General features: G+C 37.4%; 3 protein-coding genes across 3 annotated transcripts in view; 1 reads left to right on the top strand and 2 right to left on the bottom strand.

Moving 5' to 3' along the window:
• The window catches only part of LOC137709144 (zinc finger CCCH domain-containing protein 18), a 3,603-nt gene extending 3,448 nt beyond the window's left edge, over positions 1-155 (top strand). The window contains exon 7 of the mRNA XM_068448265.1: positions 136-155. Coding sequence (XP_068304366.1) covers positions 136-155 — 20 coding nt within the window. The remainder of the gene's footprint in view (positions 1-135) is intronic.
• Positions 156-1,843: 1,688 nt separating this feature from the next.
• LOC137708523 (uncharacterized) lies at positions 1,844-3,578 on the bottom strand. The gene is made up of 5 exons (XM_068447619.1): positions 3,420-3,578; positions 3,188-3,258; positions 2,989-3,069; positions 2,753-2,796; positions 1,844-2,148 (listed from the first exon to the last, which is right to left on the bottom strand). The coding sequence occupies exons 1-5, from the start codon at positions 3,457-3,459 to the stop codon at positions 2,049-2,051; spliced, it is 336 nt and encodes a 111-aa protein (XP_068303720.1). The 5' UTR covers positions 3,460-3,578; the 3' UTR covers positions 1,844-2,048.
• Positions 3,579-6,165: 2,587 nt separating this feature from the next.
• Positions 6,166-9,786, bottom strand: LOC137707962 (uncharacterized). The gene is made up of 2 exons (XM_068446913.1): positions 9,361-9,786; positions 6,166-8,703 (listed from the first exon to the last, which is right to left on the bottom strand). Exon 2 carries the CDS (start codon positions 8,588-8,590, stop codon positions 6,488-6,490), a length of 2,103 nt encoding a protein of 700 aa, XP_068303014.1. The 5' UTR covers positions 8,591-8,703; positions 9,361-9,786; the 3' UTR covers positions 6,166-6,487.
• Between the last annotated feature and the right edge of the window lie 4,004 nt (positions 9,787-13,790).

Raw genomic sequence — 13,790 nt, 5'->3', positions numbered from 1 at the left:
AGTATATATGATGAGATTTAAACAAATTCTAATAATTTATACATATAGAACATTTCTACAGTGCGGTTTAATCACACATTTTTAACATATAGATATGTTGTTGATGTTGATAATGTTGATACTTTAACCTTACAGAAAGGTTAACTGCACTGTAGAGGTACAATATATATTAAAAAAATTGTTCATAATTTAATTTTGTTTGGGGTGAAGGGTAGGCCATGTTTAGACCCATAATTAGAGGAATCAAAAGGTGGCATAATTAATTATATATTATGGTATTTTTGAGCTTAACGGTTCTTGCATCATTTTGTTTTTCTTGCAATTAGTATAACCTTTTTCTTCAGAAGAAACATCTCTGTCTTGGTGTAGTTGTTGTAAAGCAATGGAGTTTATTGGGAAATTAAGCTTTTGTTAATGATCATTAAGCTTTTTTAACGAGAGATTAGGGTTTTAAAATTGCATGTCCTAAAAGTGGAGGAATGTGGTGCTTGATAAATGCGATTGCACCGTTCTCTTTCTTTCTGGTTTAAAGACAGAAATGGGACCTGGTTTTGATTTGTTTGAGATTTGTAGGACCCTATAGTTATATGACCCTTCATTGTTGAGCTAGGGCACCAAAAGATATTGAGCTGTAAATTTGATATTTTCATGTAATATACAGCTAATATTCATAAATCTCTAAACTCCAAAATTGCTTATAAATCCCATGTGAAACAAAATTTCAAGGATGTGAAAAGATGTGTAGTTGCAACTTGCAAGTGATAGCATATCACCTCCTCTTTACAATGAAAATGAGGGGATTTTTTATGGTGCTCCAGAGTATGAGATATGTCGGATCTTTTAACCATTAGATATTTGGTCAAAACACAAAAATCAATATCTAACAGTTCAAAACTTGGTGTATTTCATACACCGGAGCACCCTAGAATGGGTAACTTCCAAAATTGGCTTTTCCTTGACATGTCGCCTGTAAATCAAATGGAGTGTTCATCATTACACTTGATGTTATGTGCTCGAATCTCCCTTCCACGAATATCCAATTCATCGGTCGCAACAAGTAAAGATTTTTGCATGCAACCAAAATATGTCCTCGTTTTCTTATAGTACTCGTCACTATGTTACGCGATGCCTACTGTAGGGAATTGAGGATATACATCCCGCTACAAGATAGATTTTCACGAAAACAAGGATGTTCGTGACTTGGCACATTAAATTCCGAAGGTGGTCCATAAGGTAAGCCAAGACAAATCAAGTATTTTGGGTGGCACTGATTATTTTGTCACATGATTTATGGGGAAACAATGACATTGAAACTACCAGATTGGGGAAATCAGAGAATTTGTTAGTGAACAAGAAAGCAGTTACGGCACTTCGTCTAACCCTCTACTTTTTGCTCTGCTTCTCATCTTCTACTTTGTTCTTCCAAAGCTTTCTGTAAATTGGGAAAATGGAGCAGAAAATTGTGCACACCACTGGCCCGACGTTACAAAACATAAGGTGCTTTATCTTTTTTTTTTTTTTTTTTTCCTCAACAAGCGGGATGATTCGAAAAAATTTACGTGTTTGAACATATATATGGATATAAAATTTGTCAATCTACGTGACGAAAGCTAGAAAATTACTGTAGAGTAGAAACCATACAGTAAAATGAAAGAAACTAGCAAGGGGTTTTCTTTTAGGTACTTTCATGCAACAGAGGTGCTATTGTTTGAAAAATTATAATGCATGACAGAGCGTGATTGACCTGAGATGCTGTCACGATACCATTTTGCGTGGATTTTAGGCTTAAAACCTACGAATTATCTAATTTGCATATACCAATAAATGGAAAGAATTATACACGTACATGCAAAAGAACATAAAATACCACCGAGTAGCACAATCAGTACATTGATATACATGATGCATCATTGGGCAATTACTTAGTCCTAGCCATCTAGGGCAACTTTGAAATTCAAGGAAGGTGCATTCGGATCTATGTGCAGGACCATCATAGATTGTGAATCCAACAACATAAGTTGTACAGGGATCCATAGCAGTTGGAGTTCTTAAAATAGCAAGCTGCCCCAAGCAGCGATGAAAGCAAAGCCACCGAAAGGGGCCAACGTAGAGTACTTTCTATCTTCGAGTAATGCCACAGTATAACACCTGCAAAAATCACATCATTTCAACCAGCATTAACCTCTAAGAACGTGAATACAGTGTAAGAACTTCCATGAATATTGTTTCCTCAGAGAAAACAGCCGGAAAAGGTCCCCCAGAATGATGCATAGACTCCGTACTCAAGGCAATAGCCTCAATGTACAGTTTGCCAAATGCCAAGCCTTGAGAACCTAGCAAACAAGGATTTGTGGAGTCCAGACGCGAAATATCGACACCCTACAGATTGTTAGAATTGCAATATGCATGTACCGTAACTGTGCCAATTAACAGTTTAATACATTTATCCGTCTAGAACCCCTGTAACTCATAGGGTATAGGTTATGCCATACCAACAAACTAAAATGATTCGAACTCTTGCATAAATCATACAAAAAGGGCAACTTCATTGGAAGTGATATTAACCATAGGCTAGTTCTGTGATCTCAATTGCATCCTAACAAATAACAATGTAAGTGCTCTTACTAAAAAATTCAGATTCAACTAGCTTCATTTTGCAAAGAAACTCAAATCGTGAATGGATCTTTTAACACGAAAACAAATTAAACCATGTGATTGAACAAAAAAGAAAGTGCAGAAGAATGACACTTACGTCCCGGAAAATGCGAGTATACCAGTAGTCAAAAGGCCTCCAAACTGCAAAAAAAAGATGAAATTAGCATATGTACTCACATACGAATTTGCAGACGAGTAACTGATTAACAAACATCACATAATACGAAGTTGAGCAAACGTCACACATGCCCAAATGTCACGATTCAGACCTTCAGATCACGGTTTGAATTCAACTCAATGTAAGTTGATAAAGATCTAAAGATTTTAACTCACAATGGTGGGGTTCTTGGTGATAGGGGCAGCAAGAAGAGCTGCCGTGTGAACCAAATGGTAGAGAGAAGCTGTGTGCCAAACCTACCCATAATTTGCAACGTAATTAAATCCCAGAAAACTTAAAACTTTCAGATAAACCATGAAACATATGAGATAAAATCAAATGGGCAAAGATTAAAAATTAAAACAGATGATGAACCTCTTTGTAAGTTGGGTTTTTGGGTTTGAAGCCATGGGCGCCATATGTACCCAACCCAAGAGCTGCCATTCCTGTTTTCCAATCAAATTCACGAATTGGGTTTTATCAGATTTGAATAATTTGATAAAAGGAGAGTGATCTGATACAAATTTATACATACATATATACATGCAGTTACATACGCGATTTCACAGTGACTGTAATTCCAGAAAAAAATTACAAGGGTAGATACCAGAGAGGGCGGCTACTTTGTGCCACACTTGAGGATCCATTGTTGGGTTTGATTCTTCTTCTGTTGCTGGCTTCTCTTCCAGTGCCTCTCACTCACTTTCAGGTGGTGGTTGTGGAAAGAGGCGGACTTGTTAGTCTAGAGGAGTGGAATAGAATACCGAAGTTCCCAACCCGAACCGAAAATACCCTGAAGCCGAACCAAAAATGTCCCGAACCATTCGATGCCCGGTCCCAAAAAGTTCGGTACAGGATTTGGGATCCCATATCCTTTTGTTTGGTAATCTTGAATCGAACCGATTAATATTTTAATATGATTTTATATATAGCTGAATTAACAATAGTTATTAGGTTAGGATGACATTGAATCTCAATGTTCGTAACCATAGCAAGTGATCTAGTAGTAAGGGTGCATATTGCTACTCTCCAATAAATAAATAAATGCGGAATTTCCTAGGTTCAATGCTCCAAGCTAGTGATTCTGCTTGACTGTGATCACATGTAGGGTGAAATTCCCTATAGCATCTTTGTGCCCTATAAGAGATGGATAATCATGGCTTACCACCGGTCGTCCCTTTTTTCAAATAAAAAAAAATCTCAATCGTTTGTACCTCACTTCCTCACAGACCCCTCAGACTCTTAGCTCTCTCTCAACCTTCGAAGACAAGTCCAACAACCTCTACTCCCTCCAAAACCCCCAACCCTCCTCATCTCCTTCTAGTGCTCAATTGTCGCCAAGAGATGTTACGTCGTGGCCAAGTTACTTACTTCTCACCAAATCGTCCCTTAGAGGTTCCTGATTCTTGATTCGGTTCAGACCCTGAACTTCCACAACAAGCTCTCAAGGGACAAGGATGGGTTGGGTGTGGCGCGGTTGGTGGCTTGAAAAATTAAGAACATCAAGGTGGTGCTTTGCGTGATATGACGCAATTCGGAGCTTCGGTGTTGTCCATGATCAAGTCCCACATCTTCCTTGCCTTTGATTTTGATTGAACATTGATTCTGGTGGTGAGGGTGATTGGTTTGGGATTCGGTCTTTGGGTTTTGGTTCGGGATCCTAACCCAACCAACCCTAGAGTCTATGTTCCAAAACATAGTCGTTTTCAATTCTTTTTTTTTCTCTTTTTTCTTTTTATAGTTGTGAAATTGGGATCAGGATCTTGTCCAAATTCTAACCATTCAGACCATTTGGATCAAATAATCACAGTCGTTCATGTAAAATAAATGCAGCTAAGATCACTCTTCCTCGTCTCTCCTTCATTACATCTGCATCTCTACCATTTTTAGCTTTTTGGCTATGGTGTCTGAGTCTGAGTGAATTTTATACAAGTTCAAGTTGGCTCTGCTTCTTATGGGGTTACAATGCTTATAACCAAGATTGAGTTCATGGCAGAGATGAAGTGTTACAGTCTTGGTAATCAATTTGGCAAGTTTGTTTTCTATTTGCCAACGCCAAATAGTGAATAAAACAACATAATCCTTCCACGTTCCCAGATTAGATCTCACATTCTCTCTCCACTTCCACATTCATTGATTCTGGTGGTGAGGATGGTTGGTTTGGGATTCGGTCTTTGGGTTTTGGTTCGGGATCCTAACCCAAACCAACCCTAGAGTCTATGTCTCAAAACACAGTCGTTTCAATTCTTGTTTTTCTTTTTTTTGATAGTTGTGAAATTGGGATCAGGATCTTGTCCAAATTCTCTCCATGCATACTATTCCGATCAAATAATCTGAGTCGTTCAGAGTCTGAGTGAATTTTATACAAGTTCAAGTTGGCTCTGCTTCTTATGGGGTTACAATGCTTATAACCCTGATCGAGTTCATGGCGGAGATGAAGTGTTACAGTCTTGGTAATCAATTTGGTAAGTTTATTTTCTATTTGCTAACGCCAAATAGTGTATAAAACAATCATAATCCTCCCACGTTCCCAGATCAGATCTCACATTCTCTCTCCACTCCACCACCACCACTTAATGATTCCTAACCATTGAATCACCACTGCAAATTTTGCAAACCAACGACTCATCCCATGGCGATCCTACAAAAATTCAAGCTCTTAGCCATCGCAAGACCTTTTTTTCACCTGCATGGATCGTCGTCGTTTATCTCGCTAGACCAATTTCTCATAATCTCCCCCATCGACGACGACAATCGTGGCTGTGAAAATGGTGGAGTGGGGTGGACTCTGAGAGACTAAGAAAATGGTGGAGATGAAGACGTGAAAATGAGAGATAAGAAGAAGAGTGATATCAGCCGCATGATTCTATGTGAACGATTGAGATTATTTGATCTCGGGCATCTAACCACTGAATCATCCACCGTTGGGCGGGTGAGGGGGTCTTGCGGCGGAGGAGGTGAATGACTAGGCTGGCCGACGGGATCCGTGTAGGGATTCTGCGATAGAGCATTGAGTTGCAAGGGCTTGAAGTGGTGGATGATTCAATGGTTATAAATCATTAAGTGGAGGTGAAATAGAGAAAGAAGGTGAGATCTCATCTGGGGAGGGTGTGGGAGGGTTAGGATTGCTTTATTCACTGTTTGGAGTGAGCAAATGGAAAGCAAACTTACCCAATTGATTACCAACACCTTAGTGCGTCTCTGCCATGAACTCAATGTGGGTTGTAAGCATTGTAACTCCGGAAGAAGCAGAGCAAACTTGAACTTGGACTCCATAGCTGAAAATGGTGGAGATGCAAATATAATGAAGGCGAGAGAAGAGGTAGACTCATCTCAGTTAGCAAGAATTCAGATTAAAAGTAAAAATTGCCCAATTAAATAACTGTTGATTTCCCAATCTGTCCTGAATAAGGTGTTACAACTCTCCTGGAGAAGTCACAAGACAACTATGAGCGTAATCATGTAAAACAAATCAGTCATTAGACTCTGAAACTGTTGTCACAAGTTTTTACTGGGTAAACATAGCACCCCTAAAATCATTTGAGGTTTATGTTGCTCTGGCCACTTGCCAAAGGGTGACATATTTGTACAGTTAAAACCTACAATTTGTCTGAAGAATGCTACAACGAACAACTCCCAAGTAACTCCTGCTTCCCTGGTTTTAGCATGTTTTGCTTAAGCTTCGGTTTCCACCGCAGCGTGAAGAAGCTCGTCAGGGGTTGCTGCTGGATCAAGATCCCAGCACTTACCGGGCAGGTTACTCTCTTCTCCCTTGAGTAACCATGATGGCACCTGGTGCGAGAAGCGTAGCATCTCTCTTTTTGGAATCCATTGGATGGCTGCTTTGTCCGTATTGCTTTGGTATACTGTCTTGAATCCAGCCAGTTTGACAAGTGGGGATACACAGACACCAAGATCTTCGGAGTAATCATCAAGAACTTCCACCATTATGTACTGGTGCCTCACTTCAGCTGGAGTTGATCTGTCCCAATTTTTTGACCAGTTTCGATACATAGCCCAAATGTCTCCGCTTCTGGGGTATATCCGAACACAGCCTCCTCTGGCTGCTTTCTCCCGGCTCAAAACATGAGAGAAAATGTTAACATGCTCAATGACATCAAGATTCCGTGCCCTAAAATTTCCACAGGATTTGGTAAACCCACAATCTAGCCAGTTCACGGACCCGAATTCACTATCAGTTTTAGAGCCCAAGTAAGTAATGACTAACTTGAATGGTTTTACCGAAACCACTTCACGAATCAGACAGTACAGGCGAGGCATACCATCTTCTTCATCATACAAAGCCCAAATTTGCTTTGGCTTGAAAGATTCCTCTGACCTATCTTTATCAAAATCATGGAAGTCAGGGTCGGGGACAGTTATGCAGAGAGGCTCAGTATTCTTTATCTCTAATTTCTGTGCTTGTGCAACTTCTGGTTGACGCACTTCAGCCTCTCTTTTTGTGTTCTTTACAGCAGCTGCTGCTTCTGATGCCAACTTAAACTCGGCCAATTTCTTCAAAATTTCGGTTCTTGCCTTTTCAAGCAACAACTTCTTCGTATCAAAAGCCGGTGCCATGGAGCAACGTCTAGTTGGAAGTTCCCCTGAACTAAGAATTTTCTGATCACTTCCAATACTCCCATTTCCATTGGCTAGTTTTGCTTCTAAAGCAGATTTTGATACTTTTTCATCGAGCCCATTTCTAAAACTTGCTCCCACAGTAAGTTTCCTTCTCTTATCCCGTCCATTGCTCTTAGATTCAGGTGGCTGATTACAGCTAGCAGGCACGGTCAGATCCACTTTAGCCACAACATTTGTAACAGAACGTTTTCCATTCACTCTTGATTTCACCTTCTCTCTAGCTTTCTTAACATTTCCATTTGACTGATAAACAGCATCAGGGGATATAGCCGATGACCCATGAAGAGCTGCAACACCAGCTGAGGTTCCAGAATACGAGTTCCACTGAAATGACATATTTGAAGTATATTCATACCCATGTCCAGAGTGAAAACCTGAGACCCCGTTTCCTGGGAAAAAGGTACCCTTGCTTGGAACACATGTAACCCCATCAAATCCATGATTCCCATACCCATTACTAGGCACATAAGGCCAAGGACAAGGAGTATAAGGAAAAGAACCATTTGCTGGGGCTGCCCCAGATTCCACAGCAATGAAAATGCCTCGGCAGTTTTTACATGAAAGTCTTTTGTTCACATACTTACGGAGATACTCATACTGAACCTTGCAAGAAGTGCAGACGGTCCAGAAAGTGTCAAGTCTACTATGAGATACTGATGAACTTGAACAATTGTTGAAACCTTGAACCCCACCAGCGTGAACTGAAGACAAATTGGGCTGATTACCTGTAGCTGCCAATTGTTTGTTTCTCTGAAGATCGTACAACCTTTTCTTGGCAGTGTCGGACAACACAGTAACTGCTTCAGAAACAAGTTTGAAAGCCCCATCAGCTCCCACGCATTTGTTCTTATCAGGGTGGAGCAACACAGCCATCTTTTTGTACTGCTTCTTGACTGCATCTTTACTTGCAGAAGGCTTCAGTCCAAGAATTTTATAATGATCCATTTCACTATAATATTTTGCCTCAGAAGCAACATAAACTTCAAACGTGGCTAGCATATGAGATATGCCCTCAAGTTCCGGGTACAGTGATTTAGCTTTTACTGCATAAGCGAGAGCACCTGTAAAATCTTTCTCAAAAAATCGCTTCTCAGCGGTCTCCTTCGCTTTAAGAGCCTCCTCTATGTTAACTTCCATGGAGGAATAGGGATCACTTAAAAACCAAAAATCTCGAAACAGAATCTACGACCACCACACTATGCTTAACTGTAGAAATAGCTGAATTCTCATATGTAACCACATTTTCATTCCTGCAAAAGATAAAGTAAGAATCTTTATGAGTATCAAACGTCAATATTTTTTCTATTAGCACTGTGACTGGCTAAGCCATTCAAATTTCTCTAATTAAGACTTATTAATAACCATAAATGCAGAATCATTTAGGAAAAAATAAATGCAGAAATCATTTACCAAACTAAAACAAAATTCAAGTTCAAATCTCAACCAAGATTTGCGTTCGAATTAAGTTTTTTCATCAATAAAGCTACCGTTTTCGTCTCAAATAAAAAATATCAACCAAGAAGCAATGCCAATCAATTCAACACTAACCCAATTACCAAAACGGCTTATAATTGTCAAGATTTGACCTTTTTTCACAAACAAAAAAATTACGATCCATGTAACATAAATGCAATAAAATCAAGATTAAATTTTCCTTCATTTTCCTCAGTTTTTTCTCGGCAGCCAAACACCCTTAAACCAGGTACCAAAACAGAAGAATCTAGCCCTTCAAACCCACTAACAAGCATGCACATCAGCTCAATTTTCCAAATCCAGCCACAAATTCCACTAAATTACACAGCTTTTCAGACATGCACAGCTATCGAAATCCAAAATCCAGTATATTATTAACCCAGATTAAAAATTCAGCACAAAATCAAAGCAAACAGTAAAAAAAATTGACTCACTGAAATTTGAGCTGAATGAAGGTGAAGAAAACCCAGATCGCCACGTGCACTTGGAAGCTCAAGCAAAATCAGGAAAGCTCAGCTAATTGCAAATCTCACCGTATCGAAAGCACAAATCACTAGAGAAACTCATTTTTAATAACCCTAAAGTGCAAAGAAAGTTTACCAAACAGTAAAATTTCTATTTTTTAGGGTTTGTGATGCGAAATCGGGTGTTTGGGTAGGCGGATTTGGGGCTGGGATGGCCGAATGCGGCGATTGACGGCGGGGAATTGGCGATTCCGTCGATATAGGTGCCGGAGATTTGGACAGGATTTATTTTTGGTAATAAAATGGTTTGAATTTTTTTTTTAATTTCGAGTGAGAGTAAACAGTGTGTTAATAGTATTTAATGGTGGGGTTGCTATTTTGCGCTGCCGTGCGTTATGGGCGTTACTTTTTTCCGTTGGATTTGAGGAGTGTTTGGTAGTGGGCAGAAGAAGTAGACTTTAGATTAAGCTAATTGTTTAATCAACTTATTTGGCTGAGATTTGGTAATGGCTTCATTTGATTAAAATCCCTGATAAATGATTTTGCATGACAAGAATAATTTTTCCACACAAGCAGTTTTATTTTCCGCTGACCTATCTCAATTTTCGATCGTTGAATTATGATTGAAGAAAGTCAACGGCTAAAAATTAATAAAAATACGTAAAAAGTAAAAATAAGTGTAAATAACATTATTCCTATGAAAATTGTGTAAAGTTGTTGATATTCGTCATTGTATGTGCAGTACTAAATAACAAAAAATCTCAAAATTTTGAATTTTAACTACTATATTAATCAAGTGTTAGAACGTATATACATTTTACCACATTGACAAAAAATAATGATACCTATGCACCTTGGGACATATTCGACTTCCATCTATTTACTTCTAACAACTAACAATTTAACCTCATTCTCTAATTGATGCTTCAATCCATAGTCGGTTGTGATATAGATCAAATATATTCGGTTGGCGTATGTTGTTTAGCTTCGCCTTGGTGGTTTTTGTCAAAATTACTTTCAACCTAAATCATAGAATACCAAGTATTGTTACAACATTGTTTACTTACATGGAACGAGATATTTGGATTATTCTGGTTCTTGACTTCCTTGCATTTTAAACAAATGTGTGTTACACAGTAAAATCTGTTATCAAATACTTAAAATCAAGAATCATATCAATTCTTAACCATTCGTTCTCTCTCTTCCTAATTCATGACTTCCCTAATCCCACAAAAAAAAAAAAAAAAAAAAAAAAGGCATGAATATTTGTTGAGGACCTTTTGATCAAGCAGAACTTGGGCTTTAAGATGCTTAACTCCTCTAGTTCGTTTTCGGCATCAGGCCCTGAGATACCTTGAAAGAAAAGCGTGTTTTAGGAGATATTCCAGATAATTCAACAACTCTCATTAACAATAATTGAATAATTATAACAACAAATTATAATTTGCTTGAGTGATGCGTGGTGTGGGAGTTGAAAGCCCACTAAATTGATGTGAGAGAGATATTGTTGATGGTTGCTGGTTTTGAAGTGGCTAATTAGGGTTTCTAATGGAGGGTAATGTAAAGGGTAAGGGAGGCTTATGACAAAGGTCAGAAGGAAAGAAATGCTAAATCTCATGATTTAGGGTTTTCCAGCACTTTAATATTGGTTGCTCTGCTTGGTTCATCCCCCCATTTAAAGCGTGCTGAAGGCTTCAATTTATAAACGGGGGAATTCCTCGAAATCCTAATTGGACAATACCTTGGTTTTCTCTGTTCTTTTTGTTTTGTTAAAGTCTTCCCTTTTCTTGCTATTTAGTACTACGATATGGTGATATTCCTCTTTCACTTATGAGTGAGAGGTCTTATGTTCGAATCTCGTGGATAACGAACTCAATACCAAATTAGGTTGCCTATTGTGTGACTTAGCCGAACTCCCCTCCTCCTAGAAGTAGTCTATGAGTTTGTCCACCATCAATTATTTTGGTTATTTGTGAAAAATTGTGTTAAGTAAGGACTAAAATGGAAAAAATACCCTCAATTTAGTAAATCATTAGCTAAAATGATTTGACAAAAAAAATTCGGCATTTTATCCTTCTTTAATTGAGATTTTTCATTGAGGACCAAAATGATTAATGGTGAACAAATTCATGGATCATTTCTATCGATTTCAAATCTCAGAAACCAAAAAAGAGTTATGATAATTTCAAGAACAATTTTGATTGATTTATTTTTTTTCACTCTACGCATGAATTTAGCTTCGTTTGCTATGAATATATAATGATTGAGCTAATCGGGCTTCTAAGCGAAATTTTTTTGGACCCTAACGACATTTAGTTTATTGTAATTACTTTTGGTGTATTGAAACGGAGAAATGCCTAACCACATTCCATTGTTGGAGTTTCATTTGTCATCGATAGCATCCACAGTTATCACATATCATGTTTTTTTTTTTTTCTTTTAGACTAGCTAACACATATCATGTTAGTTAGCATATCAAGTAGCTCTTTGTAACGTTGACGTGATAATTCATATATGATTCTTTCTTTACTTGGCTCTTTGGTGAGATCAAAATTTTTGCATCCAAAATTGGTGTGACATATCTGTTACACCCATTGATATTTGATATGTATTAAATTTATGACAATAAAGTTAAGAAAAGTTAAGTTTATAAATACGCTTCAGATATTAATTTGAACAACATAAAAATCACACTCATTTTGAATGCAGAAAATTTCATCTCCTAATTATATTTGGTCAAGATTGTTTTAAAGAATAGTGTTACTAATTCATATTTGCTACCTTTACCTTACTTGTTGGGTCAAAATTGGAATTCTACTACAAATAACAATAATTTTGACTCTCTCTCTCTCTCTCTCTCGGGTTACCTTAATATAGTAAAAATGTAAAAATTCAATAGTGAATTATTGAAAATGAGTTAATACGCATGAATTGAGTAGAGGTCTTGACTGTAATTCCACAATAGTAGTTACCAATATTCTAGATCAAAATTGTAAGTTACTCTTTATCACAGTGATAGAAATATGTTGAACTTTTGCATAATGACGTAATTTTGAACACCATCAATGACTAATAATCTAATACTTAATTTAATAAAGTCTTATCATTACAAAAAAAATAAAAAAACATAAAAAAAGATTATATCCTAAAGCAAAATTTATTTATACTACGGATGGGACAACACCACACCACAGTTTGTCAGGTGCTTTTTTCTTTTTCCCTTTTTTTTTTTTCAATTGATATTTATTCTTCTTCTTTTGCCCCATAAATTTTGTCTGGTATTAAATTGAAATCTTTTAGGACAGATACCCAACCTTTCAAAATGATATATTCTATCTTCTACCGATCCACCACCGGAGCGGATCCCTTTCATGACCATAAATCCGAACTTTTGAAATTTGATCCAATGATTACAAACAGAAGTCTACTTTAAAAGTGATAATAACTTTAACCGTTGGATCAAATTTTAAAGGTCTGGATTTGTACCCTTGGTGAACTTGGTGGAAGAAATCCATAGAAGATCCCTTTCCACCACCAGAAAGAGATCATCTCCGAATCTCTTACTCCAAAGGCCACAGATCAAGTGATTTAGACCCTTGAAATTTGATCCAACGGCTAAAAATTATTATAACTTTTAAAAGTTTTTACTAACTTCTCTGTTTTTTGCGGTTTGATCAAATTTCAAGAGTCAGATCACTTGATCTGTGGGTTTGGCTAGTCCGACTATTTAACATCGAGAACTATATCTAATATTGAGAAGCACATCAACAGTTTAATGATGTGCCGTTCCCATAAGAGGTATTATATGATATATTGATAGTAGATTAATCTCTTTTCTTATGTAGCTCCACTCGCACATGCAAAGGTAGCATTCTTTTGGCCATTTAGGTCAAATAGTATGCCAAAGCAAAACCGATATCTCTAAAAAAATGCGTCCGTAGAAATTCAAACTCAAGTTGAGAATTCCAAACTACTTTGAGATTGTCATGTGATTATATGTTTATTAATTACTAGAAGTTTATTAGGTGTAAATCTATAAATGAACAGGTGTAATGATCTTGATGGTACATGTGTCAAGATCCTATAGCTTGGTTAGTTAGAAGCTTGCTTAGCTGTTAAGATTACTCAGCTATTATAAATAGCAAGAAGGCCAACAATTGTAACTAATCACCACAGAAATGAAAACCAGCTTTTATACTTTCTCTCTCTAAATTTTGTGCTCTTCAATTCCTTAGTTCCTAAGCTTTTGCTGCCTAGTTAATAAAGTTTACACAATAGAAAATCTAATATTATTTTACCGATTAACTTGCTGGTCGTTCGATTTATAGCCTACGTCTTTCTCTACAAACATGACAGTGTTACGATCACACTACTACGAACCCCACATGACTCGCCCATGA

This window comes from Pyrus communis, chromosome 11 (assembly GCF_963583255.1).
Source record: "Pyrus communis chromosome 11, drPyrComm1.1, whole genome shotgun sequence".
NCBI classification, from domain to species: Eukaryota; Viridiplantae; Streptophyta; class Magnoliopsida; order Rosales; family Rosaceae; genus Pyrus; species Pyrus communis.
The sequence above is the reverse complement of the archived record's forward strand: the minus strand, read 5'-3'. Positions and strand labels throughout refer to the sequence as shown.

What these genes read in the sequence shown, in the direction of transcription:
- LOC137708523 (XM_068447619.1), bottom strand. Translation starts at nt 3,459, where the DNA reads ATGGATCCTCAAGTGTGGCACAAAGTAGCCGCCCTCTCTG. An exon ending in AAAACCCAACTTACAAAGAG is followed by an intron (nt 3,070 to 3,187) that starts GTTCATCATCTG and finishes AATTATGGGTAG; the next exon opens with GTTTGGCACACAGCTTCTCT. An exon ending in ATACTCGCATTTTCCGGGAC is followed by an intron (nt 2,149 to 2,752) that starts GTAAGTGTCATT and finishes TGATTTTTGCAG; the next exon opens with GTGTTATACTGTGGCATTAC.
- LOC137707962 (XM_068446913.1), bottom strand. Translation starts at nt 8,590, where the DNA reads ATGGAAGTTAACATAGAGGAGGCTCTTAAAGCGAAGGAGACCGCTGAG.